The following is a 19,460-nucleotide window of genomic DNA, read 5'->3' as shown; positions in this document are numbered from 1 at the left end:
GACACCGAAAAACTTAGTTACCAAAGGAGATAGATGGGCTAAGGAGGGATGGACTGGGGTTTGGGATTGGCTTATGTGCACTGAGGTATATGGAATGATTGGCCAACAGGGACCTGTTGTAAAGCACAGAGAACTCTACCCAATATTCTGTGATAATCTATATAGGAAAAGAATCTGAAAGAGTATGAATGTGTACATGGATGACTGAATCCCTTCATCGTACAGTAGAAATTATCACAACCTTATAAATACACTATACTTCAATAAAACTTTAAAAAATGAAAAAAAGAGAAATGCATTAGGGTTTAAATTCCTTCCCATTAATTTTTTTTTCCTGTTTCTCCATTTTCTATGTGGTGTGTCTGTTGCTAAAGGATGCTTAGCTCACAAATGGGTATATCTAATCATAAGTTTTTCTCTGAGAGGTTAGAAAGTTCTGGGTGGCTTTATACATCTTCTGCTAATGGAAGGTTTTAATTATCATGATAGATTTTGAAATGTAGACTTGGGAATTAGCATTTCTTCGGGCTTTCATCAGTGTACCTGCCTCCAGTGGTCCCTCTCAAGTTCTCGTTTGCTGCTTTCAATTTAATGAGCTTTGGGAGATGAAATTTAAGATTATTAATACTGTGTACAAAGTAAGGCTAGATAGGCCTGAGGAAGGGGTCACATGTCCACCTCAAAAACAAATTGGCATGATATTTAGTGCATTAAATATTTAATATCTTGTAAGAAGTATTTAATGTCTCATTTTTATATTCCCAAAGTCTAATATGCTACCTATTAGTAGCAGGTAATGAATAATTGTTGCTTTAGTTAATGTATGCTCACTGGCCCCCCTTTTTTTGCCTCCCTTGTGTTTTTGATATAGTTTAGAAAGTGTGATTTTCTAGATAATTGTCCACTGTATAATGGAAATATCACTTTAATTCTTCCATTATCAATGTAAAAGCTTTTTGAGAAATGGAAGTTACTACAGAAATTTCCAGCCATTTCTTGGAGGTCAGGCTTCTGACAAATAAATCAATGCTGTTTTATGTCACATTTTGCAGTGCTGAGGTTTCTAGTGCTTTGGAGTGTAATTATCCACTGATAATTTGTTTAAGACACTATAGCTCAGCTTTGTCATTCATGTCATTCTCAAAGCTCTTGCCCAAGTCAAAAATAAAGCAATGTCAGGATAATGAAAGTTGTTGTGAAAAAAAAATAATAAAACAAACATCTCTTCCTATTGCATGAATGGTATTAAATCAGTGTTGCTGCCTCAAACAGTGGTGAGTACTATGTGAAAGCTCCTGGGACTGTGTTTATTCCTTGTCCTCTGGAACAGTTTTTTTTTTTCTTTGTGACAGGCTTCTTAATGAACACCACACCTAAAATTCAGGCATCCAGCAGGCTGCCTTAACAGTGATGATTTAGATCTGGTGATACATTCATCTAAACTAATCCATTTAAGGATAACTTAATTAAGAGAATACAATTTGCCAGCACTTCTAGAGGAATATTACATTAGAGCTTTCACAGCTTTGCATTTTCTGCAAAAACACAGGCAAAAAAAAGATGGATCACAGAGTTTTAAATGTAGATATTGCCTGAGAGTTCATCCATGCTACCCTTCCCTGTCCAAAAAATTTACTTCTAAACTGAAATGTTAACAGGTTAATTAAAACTGACGTGACTTAAAATATTGTGCAGTTTATTCCTGAGTAGCTGTATTTATCTTATGGCTTGCAGGTAGATGATGTTTTTCACATAATCTTGCTGCAGGTAAATAAGTAGAAAATTATTGTTCCTATCTTACCATAGAAATGGTATATAAACTAATACATTCCATATATAGTTTATACCATAAACTAAGCTTAAGTTATAGTTTAAAGCCACATTATGTACATAATTAAACTTTTAACCCTTTGATTGTTCTGAATTTGTTATTTGTATTACTTGGGTCTTATTTTCAATTAAGAAATAGAAAATGATTGATGTTTAAATATAGGTTTTTTGTGTCTTTAGATTTTTATCTCAGATATACATTCTCAGTATAACCATATGTTTTATACAGTATGTCAAAGTTAAAGGTGATTTTCTTTGTCTTCATGCAACTGCTCAAAATTTTAATTGGCTCTTCTATTTCTGAACTTAGACAAGGGATTTAAGATTTGTCAAACTGCAGGTCACATTTTACTTTGATATGCATGTTTTTTTGAAATAGCAAAATCCCTCAGGGCTGTGTAATTTTTCACTAGTGTGTATGTTTAAAGTTTATAGCCAAACACAACTGAATAAATTCACAGAACACATTTTCTCTCCTTGCCTAAGAAATGCAAATTGTTATAGGTCAATTGCTGAGAGGTCTTGTCTCTGTCTCGTCCTATCTTGTTTGTAACTTGTTTTTCATTTATTCTAAGCATACCCAATTCACTTTACATTTGCTTGTTATTCACATGTTTTTCAGTTGCCTGCAAAGTTTGCTTTATCAGGAGGAAACACTATTCTCCCTTGACTGTACCTTTCTAAATATACTGACTAATGTTTATAAACATGCCTGTGTCTTATTATGCAAGAGCTGCTACCCTAAATTTCCAGGACTATGGGGCATAAAAATGGTGCAGACACCAGCTTGGTGACTTGGTCTACTCACATATGAAGATATATTAACAAACAAATAGGAGAGATCATATCTAAGAGAAGAAACTGATCTGCTTTGTGATGTTAGGATCACACACACCTAAACACATCCTGGAAAAGGCTCCTTTCAAATGCAGGGCGAGAACCCAAGCTAGAAGTCATACAGATCTGGAGTCCCATTCTAGTCTAGCTGGGTAAGCTTAGGTGTGTGTTGCAATTTCTATGAGCTTCATTTTCTGCAACTGATAAAATGAGCAAGCCAGCCCCACCTCATGGGACTGTTGTAAGGAACGGGAAGGAAGGAAGGGAGGCACTTGTCAAGTTACCAGTGGTATATTCTAAACCATCTGGCTCTCTGTTTAAAAGCCTTGATTGGCCTTGATTTGTAGCATGATGTAAATATGCCCGCCATGGATGATTTCCAGCCATGAATGATTTAACAACCACCTGGTAAAGTTCCTGAATATTTAACCATCCCCTGGTAGCAGCCAAACCCAGCACACCACTGCTAGACTTCAACAAATGGTAGTGATTATTTCTTAACAGTTATATTTTGTCTTCCATTGATCTAGGAAAAATTTGACTGTTGGGTAGAATTCTGTATAGATAGAGATATTAAAGCTAAGGGAAGAATGCTAATCTATACAGTTTAAAATATTAATGATTTTGCTTAACAAAAAAGTGCTACCTTAACAATTTTGAAAGTATGCAGAAAATTAGAAGAAAACAGCATGTTACTAATAAGAAAACATGTCTGTCAATTTTTTTTTTTTGGTCTTTTTGCCATTTCTTGGGCTGCTCCCACGGGACATGGAGGTTCCCAGGTGAGGGATCTGATCAGAACTGTAGCTGCTGGCCTACGCCAGAGCCCAGCTGCGTCTGAGCCGTGTCTGCAACCTACACTACAGCTCACAGCAACGCCGGATCATTAACCCACTGAGCAAGGCCAGGGATCGAACCTGCAACCCCGTGGTTCCTAGTTGGATTCATTTACCACTGAGCCACGATGGGAACTCCTCAAATGTTTTAAATGTAAGAATAAGGGTCACTTTTTAAGATATTCTAGATTGATTAAATTTAATGTTAAGTCTTTCAGGATTGGTTAGAGGTAGCTCCACTTTTATAGTCTTACATTCTTTAATCTACCCCAAAAAATCCTAAGTGGAAAACTGTGTGTATCTAATTCCTAAGCAAATAAGAAGAAACTGACAACCTCTATTTTAAAACCCAGCACCTTAAAAAAGGCTTTTTTTTTTTTCACTTTATCCAATAACTTTTATACCATTCTAGACAGATCTTAGATTTTAAAAGTTTGCTGCCATCATACACTTTAAAAAAAAAAAAAGACTGAGTACCTGTGGGTTTTGTGTTTGTATGTTTTTGGTAATAATGACCATTTACATGCATGGCCTGAAATGCTGGCCAGGGAATGGACTGGAACTGAAACTGCTCTAGAACACCTGGACATGTGGAGCCTGCAAGTAACTGTCGTGTAACAATGAACATCTCATTTTGCAAAGTACTGCATTGTGAGTGGTCCGGATGACACCACCAGAATTAAGGGCAAATGATTGAATCAGCTTATGCTGAGAACCCTTCTGTCCACATGAACTTACTGTATGTACCATGAACAGGCAGTGCAGGGACAATTCACCTGGGGAAGTGTATGGGCAAACCCAAGGGGATTTTGGGTGCCTATAGGCTGACTTACTCCAGCAAAACTCATCTGTTTTAGCAAGAGAAGACTTCAGTGTGGGAGCACTGAAAGATAAGAGTATGTTCTATGTTCATCTCACAAAGGGACAAAATCATCAGTGCCATAGCCTAACACGGTGTTGCTTAAAATATCAGATTTACACACGAGAACACTTGAGGAAGAACTGGGGCTGTGTACATCAGAACCCCCAAACTACTGTCCTGCCAACATGAGAGATCCTCACTGCAGCATGTGGCCCCAAATGCAAATACCTGTTACTCTGGGGGAAGCCTTATGTCTTGTCCTAAATGCATGTGACACTGTACCCATTTACTGTCTCTAGAAATGTAGTGGATGCATGAGAGAAAATAAATCACATGAAGAATTAAGTGGCATGTGGGGGTTTGATCAGATTTGGGGAAAGCGAGAAAGACTACCTTCTTTCCCTTGCCTGTATAAATTAATGTATAAATTAAAACATTTCTTAGGGCGTGAATGGAATTCATAGTCACAAACCTAGTAAAGGAGCCAAGGTAACAGAGTTAAGCTGATAAACTTTTTTCAGATTCATGTTACATATTTAAGTAAAGCGAAAGGGAGGAAACTATTTTTTTTTCCAATGACACAAAATATGATCTACTTGTCCTTGTGGAAAGATAGATGGTCAGCCTTCTGGATAAGACCATCTGGTATATCTATAGATTAGAGGCAAAAAATAAAAAAATATGAGAAACATCAGTGGGCAGCTTTTCATCTGTCCATTTCTTGAAACTTTCTCACAAAATAAGCATTCAGTAATTAAAAGATTTAGAATATTGCAAGCTAATACTGGAAGTTTTACTTGGTGTCGATATCAAGCAGAAATCAAAGTGGGTATACTTCAAGGCTTGTAGGGGTAAAATTTCCATAGGCAATTTAGTGCTGCTGCCTCTTTTATTACCTTACCTCCCCCTGCACAGCCCCCCACACAGCAGATTTTTCTTTTTTCATGCAATTCACTCTGCAAGCAAAAACTAAAGCTAAGATCAGCTACTTAGAAAATGAACATATATTTAGGATGCTTTTGCAAGTTACTTTAAAAATGTAAAATGTATTTCTCTTCTGGGCTACTTAGGGTATGAGCTGAAGGATTGGAAACCTGAAAAATCTTACTTTATTAAAATCCTAGATTGAGGGTTTTTCTTTCAGATGAACCTCTGCCTACCCGGAAATTACTCATATTGAGTTACATATATAGGTTTTGGGACATAATCAGTGTAATGATGCCAATCATTTTTTTTGGGGAGGGGGGCTTTTTGGGGCCGCACTTGCGGCATATGGAGGTTCCCAGGCTAGGGGTCCAATCGGAGCTGCAGCCACCGGCCCACATCACAGCCACAGCAAAGCCAGATCTGAGCCGTGTCTGCAACCTACACCACAGCTCACGGCAACACCGGATCCTTAACCCACTGCGCGAGGCCAGAGATCAAAGCCGCCACCTCATGATTCCTAGTCGGATTCGTTTCCACTGCGCCACAATGAGAACTTCCCAATCATATATTAAATGTGTATTTTCAACTTGGCATCACATTGTATCACCAATCCTCAGAACAACTCTACAAGTCAGTGTTTTTATTATCTCCTTCCTTGTGTAGGAAAGGAAGCTAAGGCTGAGAAGGTTGGAGTCATTCATCCAAGTTTATTGCTGGAAGATATAGAGTGGGGATTTTAACAAGGGTCAGCTGATGCAGAATCCACATTCTTGACCTTTAAATTGTACTTCCCATCAAAATTCATGATTTCACACTGGTTTTATGGTGAGGTATGCAGATCGACCTGTTTTTGTGTGGATGGTGATTTGGAATCTCTGAGTAATCAACACCCTTGTTTTTCTGCCTACAGGCCCCTGGGGAAGGTGTACAGGAGACTGTGGGCCTGGAGGCATCCAGAGCCGTGCCCTGTGGTGTTTCCACTTTGAAGGGTGGACAATTCACCAGTCTAACTGTGATGAGAGCAGCAGGCCTCCAAATGAAAGAAGCTGCTTCCGAGTCTGTGATTGGCACAGAGACCTCTTCCAGTGGGAAGTTTCCGACTGGCAGCACTGCATGCTGGTTCCTCCTGCCCTGGGCCAGGCCAGGCCTCGGGCCACAGAGTGTGTGACAGCCCAGCATGGGCTGCAACACCGGACTGTGCACTGTATTCAGAAGCTGAACAGGACCATGGTTGTGAATGAAATATGTGAACACTTTGCCCCTCAGCCCCCCACGGAACAAGCTTGCCTCATCCCTTGCCCACAGGATTGTGTGGTCTCTGAGTTCTCACAGTGGTCCAAGTGCAGCAAAAGATGTGGAAAACAGTTACAGCACAGAACGCGCTCAGCCCTGGCCCCCCCTCTGTATGGAGGGTCCCAGTGTCCCAATCTGACTGAGTCAAGAGCCTGTGATACTCCCATTTCCTGCCCTCTTGGGGCAGAGGAATATACATTTAGCCTTAAAGTTGGACCTTGGCATAAATGTAGACTGCCTCATCTCAAAGAACTTAACCTAAATGGAAGAACTGTTCTGGATTTTATCTCTGACTCAAAGGAGCGAGTCACTTTTAGACATCACAGTTACAAGGCGCATCACCATTCCAAGCCCTGGGACATAGAGATAGGTTTTCAAACCCGGCAGGTCTGGTGTACAAGAAGTGATGGGAAAAATGCTCTGTTAAGGTAGGAGGCCTTCACTGTTTCTGTTTAATTCACCTAAATATTTTACAGCATGACTTGATAAGACATCTTTATGATTTTCTACAATGGGAAAAATTATAAACAGATTTGGGATTTGAGTTTTTAGAAGTTTCATTTGAGAAGTTTTGAATTTCAGTGATAAATATCACAGAGCCTAGACTAGGCAATGCTCTGCATTCCAGCATAATTAGTAGTGCAGCTCTAGAAGATGTCAGGTATTTTCATATTTTATCAACGTATTAGTTTAAAAAAAAGAAAAAAAAAAGGTCTTGGAGTTCCCACTGTGGCGCAGCGGAAACGAATCCGACAGTAACCATGAGGTTGTGGGCTCCATCGCTGGCCTCGCTCAGTGGGTTAAGGGTACGGTGCTGCCATGAGCTGTGATGTAGTTTGTAGACATGGCTCAGATCCTGCGTTGCTGTGGCTGTGGCTGTGGCTGGCAGCTATAGCTCTGATTCAGCCCCTAGCCTGGAAACCTCCATATGCCAAGAGTGTAGCCCTAAAAAAAAAAAAAAAAAAAAAAAAGGTCTTTGGCCTAGGTTTCCCTCAACAGATGAATGTTTAAAGAAGTACTACATACATGCAATGGACTACTATTCAGCCTTGAAAAAGAATTAAATCATGACATTTTCAGCAACATAGATGGAGCTAGTGATTGTCATACTAAATGAAGTATGTCAGACATAGAAAAGCAAACATTGTATGATACCATTTAGAGGTGAAATCTGAAATACAGCAGACAAAGGGAGTAAAAGAGAAAAGAGGCATATTAACATACATAGAGAAAAAACTAGTTACCAGCTGTGGAGAAGAAAGGGAGTAGGGACAGTATAGGGGTAGGGAAAAAAAAGGGCTATTGTGGGATTATATGAAGTAATATGTGTGTAACTTTTGAAAAATTTAAAAAACTTATATAATTTAAAGAATCTTTCCTGCCATTAAATTTTGGTTACTATAGTAATTAAAGCCAAAGCCATTTATTATAATGACAAAAATTCAAGTTCACTCTCAAACTTAGGATATAACTTACATAAATATTTATTCATGTTTGTTTTTTAAACTTTTGTTTGTTTTGATGATTAAGAAGATTCTTTTATATCTGGATTATAGATATTTTATAGTATAATATCAACAAGTTAATTCAAGAATGTTTTCTTTCACATTGATTTGATAAAAATGTTAACTTGCACAACAGTAGTTAGAATTACATATCTCTATAGAGGGAAAGAACTAAAACTTTTAAAAATGATAATTTGAGCTTCAAAATTATTTGTCATTGTTTTACTTTACATTGTAGTATAAATCATCATGACATAAATCTTGGAAATATTTTTAGAGTAGTATTTATTTAATTTTCCCTAGAAGGTCTTAAATGGAATCACTGGTATATTACCCAGTTTCTCCCCTATCAAGATGCCTTTCAATAGTATTTGAATTACCAAATAATGAAACACTCATCACTAGAATTAATAGTTATCATCAGCTACTCTTTTCTCAGGATCCACAGCTGGCTTAAAGGACTATGTTGGCTCTTGAAGAACAAAGTAATGTGAGGACTGATTTTTTTTCTGTTTTTTTTTTTTTTTTTTGCATTTGACTTCACAAACGAGCATATTTTATCTTTGAAGCTTCATTTTGATTTATGTTATGCTATATAATTTGGCAAGTCCATTGAATAGTGATTTTCTACATTTTATTGCTTGCATCTGTGAAGCCTAAAAGATTAAGCATATGATTTGGGTGATTATTGTTTGAATATGTATATGGGTTTCTGTACAACATTGTTGTTTAATATTCTATATTGGAATTTTGCATAGAATGATTTCACTTTTAGTTTGCTTTTTTTAAAACCATGTTCTTTTTTTTTAAATTAATGGATTTTGTTTTTTAGAATGATTTTAGGTTAATGGAAAAAATGAAGAAAAAATACAGAGTTCCCATATATTTCCTCATCACTCTTCCTCCACACTTGAAGTTTCATATACATGCCCTGCATCAGTCTAAGTTGTATAGTACATTGGACACAATGGATGAGCCAATATTAATACATAGCTGTAGCCCCTGATTTGCATTAGAATTCACTCTTTGTTTTGTATACTCCGTAGGTTAGGACAAATGTCTAATGGTATGTATCTACCAGTACTGTAACATACACACCAATGTCACTGCCCTAAGAATGCCCTTTGCTGCTTCTATTGATTATACCCTTACTCTTCCCAAACCCCAGGCTTCCACCAATCTTTTTACTATCGCCTCCAAGTTTTGGCAATTCTGAATAAAGCTGCTAAAAACATTTGGGGGTAGAATTTTATGTGGACATACATTTTCAACTGATTTGCATAAATACCAACTTCTGTATTCCTGGATATTATGATAAATTTATGTTTAGTTTTATAAGAAATTGCAAAACTCTCTTCAAAAGTGGCTGGCTGTATCATGGGATTTCTTTTTTATCTTACACCCCGGCCAACATTTGGTTTTCTCAGTGTTTTGAATTATAGCTATTTTAATAGATGTGTAGTGGTATATTATTGTTTTTCTTTTGCAATTCCTTAATAACATATGATGGTTAGCATCTTTTCATATGCTAATTTCCCATCTATCTTCCTTGGTGAGGTGTCTATTCAGTTCTTTTGCCAATTTTTAATTTTTATTCTTATTTTTGAGTTTAAAGTTTTTGTATATTTTAGATACCAGTCCATAATCAGATATGTGTTTTGAAAATATATTTTTTTTATTCTGTGACCTGTCTTTTCATTCTCATCTCTTAAACAGCATCTGTCACAGAGAAGAGTTTTTTTTTTTTTAATCTTAATGCAATCCAATTTATCAGTATTTCTTTCATGGCTCATTCTTTGGTGTTACATTACATCTAAAAAGAAAAAATTTCCAAACCCAAAGTCAGATAGATTTTCTCCTGTGTTATCTTCCAGGAGTTTTATAGTTTTGCATTTTACATTTAGGTCTGTGATCTATTTTGAGTTAATTTTTGTGAAAGGATGGAGTTCCCATAGTGGCTCAGTGGTTAACGAATCCGACTAGAAACGATGAGGTTGCAGGTTTGATCCCTGGCCTTGTTCAGTGGGTTAAGGATCCCGCATTGCCTTGAGCTGTGGTGTAGGTTGCAGACGCGGCTCGGATCCCTCGTTGCTGTGGCTCTGGTGTAGGCCGGTGGCTGCAGCTCCGATTCAACCCCTAGCCTGGGAACCTCCATATGCTGTGGGAGCGGCCCTACAAAAGGCAAAAAGACAAAAAAACAAAACAAAACAAAATTTTTTTTGTGAAAGGTCTTGTGGTCTCTGTCTGCATTCATTTTTTTCGTGTGTGTGGATGTCCAGTTGTTCTAACACCATTTGTTAAAAAGACTATCTTTTCTTCTTTGAATTGCCTTTGCTTCTTTGTCAAATATCAGTTGACTATATTTGTGTGGATCTATTTCTCAGCCTTCTATCTTTATTCTATTCTTTTACTTATTTATTTGTTGCCAGTAATACATTGTCTTAAATACTGAAGATTTATAGTAAGTCTTGAAGCTGAGTAGTGTCAATCTTCTGAATTTATTTTTAATGTTGGGTTGACTGTTCTGGAACTTTTGCATTTTCATATAAACTTTAGAATGAGTTTGTCAATGTTCACCAAACAACTTGCCAGGATTTTGATTGGAAATTCTCATAATGTATAAATCAGTTTGGAAAGAACTAATATCTTGATAGTACTGTTTCTGTTCATGTGCATAGAATATTTATTTATTTATTTATTTGTTTATTATTTATTTATTTATTTATTTTTGTCTTTTGTCTTTTTAGGGCCATGCCTATGGCACAGGTTCCCAGGCTAGGGGTTGAATCAGAGCTGTAGCCACTGGCCTACGCCACAGCCACAGCAACACCAGCTCCGAGCTGCGTCTGTGACCTACACCACAGCTTATGGCAACACGGGATTCTTAACTCACTTAGCAAGGCTAGGGATCACACCCGCATCCTCATGGTTGGTAGTTGGGTTCTTTAACCACTGAGCCATGATGGGAACTCTTTTCTCCATATCTTTAAATCTTTGGCTTCTTTCATCAGAGTTTTGTACTTCTCATATATAGGTCTTGTATATATGTTATTAGTCAATTACTTATTATTTTATGTATTAGATGTTGTAACATAAATGTATTGTGTTTTTACTTTCAAGTTCTTATTATTCGATGCTGTTATACGAGAAAGCAATTAGACTTTGTATATTAACCTTGTATCCTGAAATATTGTTATATATATATTTTTTTATTTTATCCAGGAGGTTTTTTTTGTTATTACTGATATTTTTATTCTTTGGAATTATCTATTTAGACAAACATCATTTGCTAAAAAGACAGTTATATGTCTTCCTTTTCAGTATATACAAAATTTATTTCTTTTTCTTGCCTTATTGCATTATCTGTGACTTCCGATATGATATCATATAGGAGTGGTAAGAGGGACATTCTTGCCTTGCCCCTAATCTTAATGGGATATCATCTGATTTCTCATCATTAAATGTGATGCTAAGTGTAATTTTCTTATAGAGATTCTTTATCAAGCTGAAGTCCTATTCTATTCTTAGTTTGCTGAGAATTTTTATCATGCATTGGTGTTGGTTTTTGTCAAATGCTTTTTCTGCATATACACACACACACACACACACACACACACACACATATACACACACACGTATATATGCATGCATATAAAGATATTAAATAATTTTTTACTGTGTTTATAGGATAGATTACATTAATTGATTATCAAATATTTAATCCACTTTACACAATTAGAATAAATCATACTTGGTTATGATAGATTCATCTTTTTATATATTGTTGGATGTTATTTGCTATTGTTGAGAATATTTGTGTACATGTTCATGAGAGATATTGCACTTAGTCTTTCATAATGTCTTTATCTGGTTTTGGTATTAGGGTAATGCTGGCCTCATATAAGGAATTAGGAAATAGGTCCTCTGCTTCAGTTTTTAGAAATAGGTTGTCAAACATTTATATTAATTTTCCTTGAAGTTTTGATAGAATTCAACCCATCTGGGCCTGGTGTTTTATGTTTTGGTAGGTTATTAATTATTGATTAAATTTATTTACTAGACATAGATATACTTAAATTATAGATTTATCCTGGTGTGAATTTTAGCAGATTGTGTCTTTTAAGACTTGATCCATTCTAAGCAGATTTGTGGGTATAGGCTTGTTCATAATATTATTTTATTATCCTTTAATGTCCATGGAAATGTTAGGGATAGTAATGACCTCACTTTCATTACTGATATTAGTGTAGTGTCATTTCTCTCCTTCATTTCTCTCTCCTTTTTTCCTTAGTTCACCCATCTAGAGGTTTGTAATTTTATTGAACTTTTCAAAAAAACAGCTTTCAGTTTCAGTTATTTTCTCTATTGATTTTCTGTTTCTCATTTTATTGATTTCAAATCTAATTTTCATTATTTTCATTCTGCTTACTTTGGATTTAATTTGATCTTCTAGTTTTTTAAGGTAGAAGTTTAGGTTATTGATTTTAGATAATTCTTCTTTTCTAATATGTAAATTCAGTGCTGTAAATTTCCCTGTAAGCACTTTTACTACATCCCACAAATTTTAATAAATTCTAATTTTATTTTAAAATATGATAATGTGTGAAAATAGAATGTGTACATGTATGTGTAACTGGGTCACCATTCTGTACAGTAGAAAAAAATTGTATTGGGGAAATAACAATTAAGTAAATAAATAAAATATTGATTAATTTTTCTTGAGATTTCTTCATTGCTCATGTATTATTTAAAAATGTTCTATTTAATCCTCAAGTGTTTGGGGGTTTCCCAGCCTTATTTATCTTATCGATTTATGCTTTATTTCTATTGTGTCCTGAAAGCATACTTTATAATGATTTATACTCTTTTAGGTATGTTAAAGTGCTCCTTTTGGCCCAGAAATATGGTCAGTCTTGGCGAATATTCTGTATAAGCTTGAGAAAAATGAAATTCCCAATGTGGCTCAGTGGTAATGAATCCAACTAATATCCGTGAGAATGCAGGTTTGATCCCCGGCCTCAGTGGTTTAAGGATCCAGCCTTGCCATGAGCTATACTGTAAATTGCTGATGTGGCTCGGATCCTGTGTTGCTGTGGCTGTGGCATAGGCCAGCAGCTGCAGCTCCAATTCACCCCTAGCCTGGGAATTTCCATATGCTGCAAGTGGGGCCCTAAAAAGCAAAAAAAAAAAAAAAAAAATTTAAAAAGCTGAAGATTCTGCTATTGCTGGCTGAAGTATTCTGTAAATGCCAGTTATATTCAGTTGCTTTATGGTGTTGTTTAGTTCAACTTTATTCTTACTGATTTTCTGTCTGTTGTATCCGTCCATACTGGTAGAGGGGTGATGAAGTCTCCAACTATAATAGTTCATCTATTTTTAAAAATAGTTCATCTATTTTTATTTGCAGTCCTATCAGTTTTTACCTCACATATTTTGGTGCTTTGTTGTTAGGGGCATGCTTATCAAGAACTCCTATCTTCTTAGAGAATTGACCCCTTTATAGTAATGTATACTACCTCTCTCTCTCTTTTTTATTTCTTTTTAAGGTCACAGGTACGGCATATGGATGTTTCCTGGCTTGGAGTCAAATCGAAGCTACAGCTTCCTGCCTATGCCCCAAGCACAGCAATGCCAGACCTGGGAAGTGTGTCTGTGACCTACACCACAGCGCACAGAAATGTCACATCTTTAACCCATTGAATGAGGCAAGGGATCAAACATGAAACCTCATGGATACTAGTTGGGCTCATTACTGCTGAGCCACAAAGGGAACTTCCCTACCTCTCTTTATTTCTCATTTTTCTTGCTCTTAAATCTGCTTTGTCTGGAATCGATGTTTAACTATTCCAGCTTGATTTGATTACTGTTAATAGCATGTATGATGCATTTTTCTCTATTTGTTTACTATTTAATCTTTGTATATGTATTTAAAGTAAATTCTCTATAGATAATATATAGTCAGGTCATGTTTATTTTCCACTGTGACAGTTTGACAATCTCAAGCCTCTAATTGGTATCTTTGTATCATTGACATTTAAAATGACCATTGCTATAATTGGATTAATGCCTAACATTTATTTTTGTTTTCTCTTCACTGCCATTGTTCTTTGTTCCACTTTCTTACATCCTCTGTTTTTCCATTTTTTTAAATTTTAATTTATCATTTTATGTTATGCCATTTGTTTCCTCTTTTAGCCTATCAGTTATACTTTTTCCTTCTTTCAGTTATTGCCCTAGAGTTTGCAATGTAAATTTACAACTAATCCAAGTTGCTTTCACACATAGTGCAAATACCTTATAATAGAATATTCCTGGTAACTTTTTCCCCATCCCTTAAGACATTGCTGTCATTAATTTCACTTATCACTAACCTATAATCACCAAATATATAATATTAATATTTTAACAAATTATCAGTTAATCAATTATGAATGAGGAAGATAAAGTATTCTAACATCATCTATTTTTTTTCCAACAGTCCTTTATGTAGATCCAAGTTTCTGAATGTCAGCACAAATAATCAGTGAACAATTTATAATAAAGAATAGAAGAGAATTTTTATTCCAGCCAAGCTAAGGATTATAACCCAGGAGATTAGATTCATGAAGCACTTGAATTGTGTTCCACGGGACTACAAAATGCGGGAGATGTATATAGGTAAAAACCAGTTACATAAAGTATTTGACAAGAATTGGCGCTATCAAGAAGTAAGAATGTTTAGAGTTCCTCTTGTGCTCGACAGGTTAAGAACCTGACTAGTATCCATGAGGTTGCAGGTTCAATATCTGGTCTCACTCAGTGGATTAAGGATTGGCCTTGCTGCAAGCTGCAGCATAGGTCGAAGATGCAGCCAGATCCTACATTCCTATGGCTATGGCATAGGTGGGTAGCTGCAGCTGTGATTTGATCCCTAGCATGGGAACTTCCATATTCTGCAGGTGTGGCCCTAAAAGGAAAACAAAACAAAACAAAACAAAAGAAGTAAGGGTGCTTGATAAACATTGGGTAGAGTCCAAAAATGGTTTCATAGTTACAAGGAGAGACTTTGAGACAATAAGGTTGCACCTGGCAAATGCTAGCAGATATTGTTTTGAAGATGGCTGGTGGCTGGTGGCGACCCTGAGTTTGACACACTTTAGAAAATTTAACATCTTAGTGATACAGGAACATGTGTAAAACCATATCCGTAATGGTCACCTGGCTCCATTTCGGATACTTGAACCATAGTTACTCCATTTTTATTTTTATTTATTTATTTATTTTTGTCTTTTTTTTTTTTTTTGCTATTTCTTGGGCCGCTCCTGTGGCATATGGAGGTTCCCAGGCTAGGGGTTGAATCGGAGCTGCAGCCACCGGCCTACACCAGAGCCACAGCAACGAGGGATCCGAGCCGCGTCTGCAACCTACACCACAGCTCAAGGCAATGCGGGATCCTTAACCCACTGAACAAGGCCAGGGATCAAACCTGCAACCTCATCGTTTCTAGTCGGATTCGTTAACCACTGAGCCATGATGGGAACTCCTCCATTTTTATTTTTAAATGATCTTAAATACATCATCATGAACTATATACTTTGTTTTCTATGAAGAACTACTTTTAATATGTCCTGAAAAGCAGGTCTCCTGGTGACAAATTCCCTCAATTTTTATTTGCTAAAGTCTTTATTTTTCAAATTTTGAAAGATACATTTACTACATATCAAATTTAAGTTGGTGGTATTTTTTTTCTTTCAACATTCCACTCTCATTTTTTTGGAATGGTTTCTGAATAGAAATCTGAGGAAATGCCTATCCTTGTTCCTATTCAAATAAGGTATTTCTCTACATTGCATCCTCACTTCCAGCTTCTTTCAAGATTTTTCTCTTTGTGTTTGACTTTATTCAGTGTGAATATGGTATACTCAGGTGTTGACTTTTAAAAAATTTATCCTATGCGATGAGTTTCGGGAGTATCCTGGATATGTGGTTTGGTTGGTTGTCATTAATTTTGGAAAATCTCACTCATAATTATGTTCCTTTTTTTCTTCCCTCTGATACTCCCATTAAATGGCTGTTATACCATTTGTAATTGTCCTGTAGTCCTTGGATATTGCCTTTTTTGTTTTTTTTTTTTTTTTTTTTTTTTTCCTTTTCTAGGGCCGCTCCTGTGGCATATGGAGGTTCCCAGGCTAGGGGTCCAATCGGAGCTGTAGCCGCCGGCCTATGCCACAGCCACAGCAACTCGGGACCTGAGCCTCGTCTGCAACCTACTCCACAGCTCACTGCAACGCGGGATCTTTAACCCACTGAGCAAGGGCAGGGACCGAACCCGCAACCTCATGGTTTTTAGTCGGATTCATTAACCACTGCGCCAAAACAAGAACTCCTGGATATTGTCTTTTTAATTCTTTTTTCCTTATATTTTAGTTTTAGAAGTTCCTACTAACACTTTTTCAAGTTCAGTGATTCTTTCCTTGGCTCTATCTAGTCTACTGATGGGTTCTTCATCAAAGGCATTCTTCATTTCTTTTTCAGTGTTTTTTATTTCTCTTTTCCTTTTGATGCTTTCATAGAATTTCCATCTCTATGCTCATAATACTCATCTTTGGTTGCATATTATCTTTTTTTTTTTTACCATTAGAGCCTTTAGCATAATAATTATAATTATTTTAATTTCCCAGTGTGATGATGTCAACATTTCTGCTTTATCTGAGTCTGAATGTGATTCTTCCTATGTTTTTTCAAATGCTGTGGTCTTTTTTTTTTTTTTTTTTTTTTTTTTAGTATGCCTCGTATTCTTTTCTTGAAAGCTGGACATGATGTATTGAGTGTAAGGAATTGAGATAAATAGGCTTTTAGTTTGAGGTTTTGTAATTATCTAGCTAGGAGTTAGGCTATGTTTGCTGTAACTATAGGTGTTATAAGCTAAAATTTTCCTCTGGTGTCCTTATTTGTTTTTGTCTTCCTTTTCCTTCTTTTGGGGGTGATTCCTTAGATAATTCTTCCTAAAGTCTGGGACATGCATTTCTTTCTGTTTTAATCTCCTGTTATTATGCAGAAGACTTGTTGATGACATTCCAGGTTTAGAGGAAAGGGGAAGTATTTTATAGTCCTATGATTATGTCTCAATCTTTCATTAAACTGTGTCTGATTATGTGGCCTTCAAGAATATTCCTCAGTCCTTCCTCCCCACTTAGGTAATGCAGGAAGACTACAGGGGGATGGAGTTGAATATTTTCCTTCCTCCAGGTCTATTAGGCTCTGATAAAATCCCAGTTTGTTAGGCCTGGATAAAACAGTTTCCTTTGAGGGCAGGCTTTTGAAAGAGTTCTTGTGGTGTATTTCAAAGTAGCTAGGATTCCTTCCCTTGCTGGAAGCATGAAGAGATTTTTGTTTTCACTGGTGGTAACTTGGTAGAACTTTTGGAGGTGAAACTCATGAAAATATGGAATCTCTATTAGAATTTCCCTGCTCCACACTGGAGTTTTTAAATAAAAAATATGTCTGTACTGAAACACCAATAATGTGTCAATTTCAGTTCAAGTTTTCCTACCCTGGTTCTGTCTCCAGTGGCAGTTTCTGCTCCCACGCTGTTCCTCCTATAGTAATTTGTCGTGTTCTGTACCTACCTTTGTCTCTCCAATTTCTGGAGCAGAAATATCTGCCTGATGCCTACAGATCTCAGATCAGTCTCAGAAACATTATTGACTTTCAGCTCATTCAGCCTTGTTGTGAGGACGGAAGCCACACCTTCCAAGCTGCTTAGATGCTGGAATGGAAGCCAGAAGTCACCCTGTTCTCCTTAGAGTACTAGGGAGTGTATCACATCAAAACAACTGTTTAAAAACATTATTCCATGAAATCTATACTACACTTTTTAAAAATCTAATCTATACTTTTGCACTTAGTCATGGAAGCATTATAAAGTGACTCACAAATGACCATGAAATTATTGGGTTACTAGAAAAATATGCTGTTCAGTGGGGACATGTCTATTTCTCTACCTTCTACCATAATAAATAGAAACAGTACCCTTGATGGTTCTGATGTTGAATAGTTGACAATATTATCTTATTTCTATCAGGTAAGTCCACCAAGGTTTTTGCTAAAAAGTTGCAAATCCATTTCTAAAACATATACATTTCTCTTTTGGTGAATCTGATGCTTTCAAGAAAACATTGTCATTTTTTCTGACTGTTGACTTCTAGGATCAGCTTTATTTTCCTTAATAGGTAAAAATTGTCTTCAAGTACAAATTCCTCTTTGTACTTATATCTACCTTTAGACCCTGTGATACTGTAGAGACAAATGGCATTTTGCTTCTTCTGTTTTGATGATGACAATGGCTGGTTGTTCTAGCAGTTAGAATAGGAGGACTTCATCTTTACTTCCATAAATAATGCAAGTTCCTGCTTGTATCTTGCTGAAAAGTCACTTTCTTAATCTAGGATGCCAGAGAGCTTTAAGTAATGCCCTTTAATCACTCTCTCATTGATTACTCTAACTTTTGATAATCACCTCCAGCAATTTTCCCCTCATAGTTGTATGTACAATGTGGTGGGCATTCATATTACTCTTGCTGCCACTCTGCTTCTTCCCTATCATTGACTGGCTCTTGGGTTTAAAGCCTTTATTGTTGTTCACTACCGCATTGAATATCTTATTTTTTCTTTTATTTTGACAGAAGTTTTTCTTTTTTTTGTTATTGTTGTGAAATTTTATTTTTATTTTTTTACAAAATAAAATACATGTATTTAAACATAATTACATTCACACAGATTATTATATCATGGAGCTGAAGAAACAGATTAAGTGACTCCCTCTGGAGAAGTGGAATGGAAAATATGTTGAGACAAATAGGAAATTTATTCTATACTTTAGCCCATTTTGTATGGCTTTCATCTTTACTGTTTAGTATTATCTATTACATTTCAATTTTTCTTTAAAAATTAGCATTACATTAAAATTGTATATATTATGCAACTAAAATTTATAAAGAAAAAAGCCTTATATACCATTAAATATTTTATATAGCATAATAAAAAGAATATCTTAACTGGTAAGAATAGCAAAAAAAAATACACCCCCTCTGAAAATAAGTAAGATATAAAATGCATAAATTGGTTAAAAAACAGTGTAACTATATAAATATGTCCTCACAATTTGTTACATCTTACTGATTCTTCAATATAAGCATTTCACCATTCTAGATGATGTAATGGTGATGTGATAAGCAAGACATTATAGACCTTACATTGTACCATGGAGAGAAATGGTTATTAATAATACAATTGTAGAAATGTATTATTTAATTGTACAGTTGCATTATTTAATTGTAGTTATCATAAATTCTTTGATGGAGAGGAAATCAGAATCAGTTCTAAGAAGACT

At 35.9% G+C, this 19,460-nt stretch overlaps 1 protein-coding gene across 1 annotated transcript in view; it reads left to right on the top strand.

The window, feature by feature from the left end:
* THSD7B (thrombospondin type 1 domain containing 7B) overlaps positions 1-19,460 on the top strand; it is an 832,155-nt gene that overhangs the window by 154,377 nt on the left and 658,318 nt on the right. The window contains exon 2 of the mRNA XM_047772023.1: positions 6,203-7,013. Coding sequence (XP_047627979.1) covers positions 6,203-7,013 — 811 coding nt within the window. The remainder of the gene's footprint in view (positions 1-6,202; positions 7,014-19,460) is intronic.

The sequence above is a fragment of the Phacochoerus africanus genome, chromosome 3 (assembly GCF_016906955.1).
Source record: "Phacochoerus africanus isolate WHEZ1 chromosome 3, ROS_Pafr_v1, whole genome shotgun sequence".
NCBI classification, from domain to species: Eukaryota; Metazoa; Chordata; class Mammalia; order Artiodactyla; family Suidae; genus Phacochoerus; species Phacochoerus africanus.
Note: the sequence above shows the minus strand (reverse complement) of the source record. Positions and strands in the feature narration are given on the sequence as shown.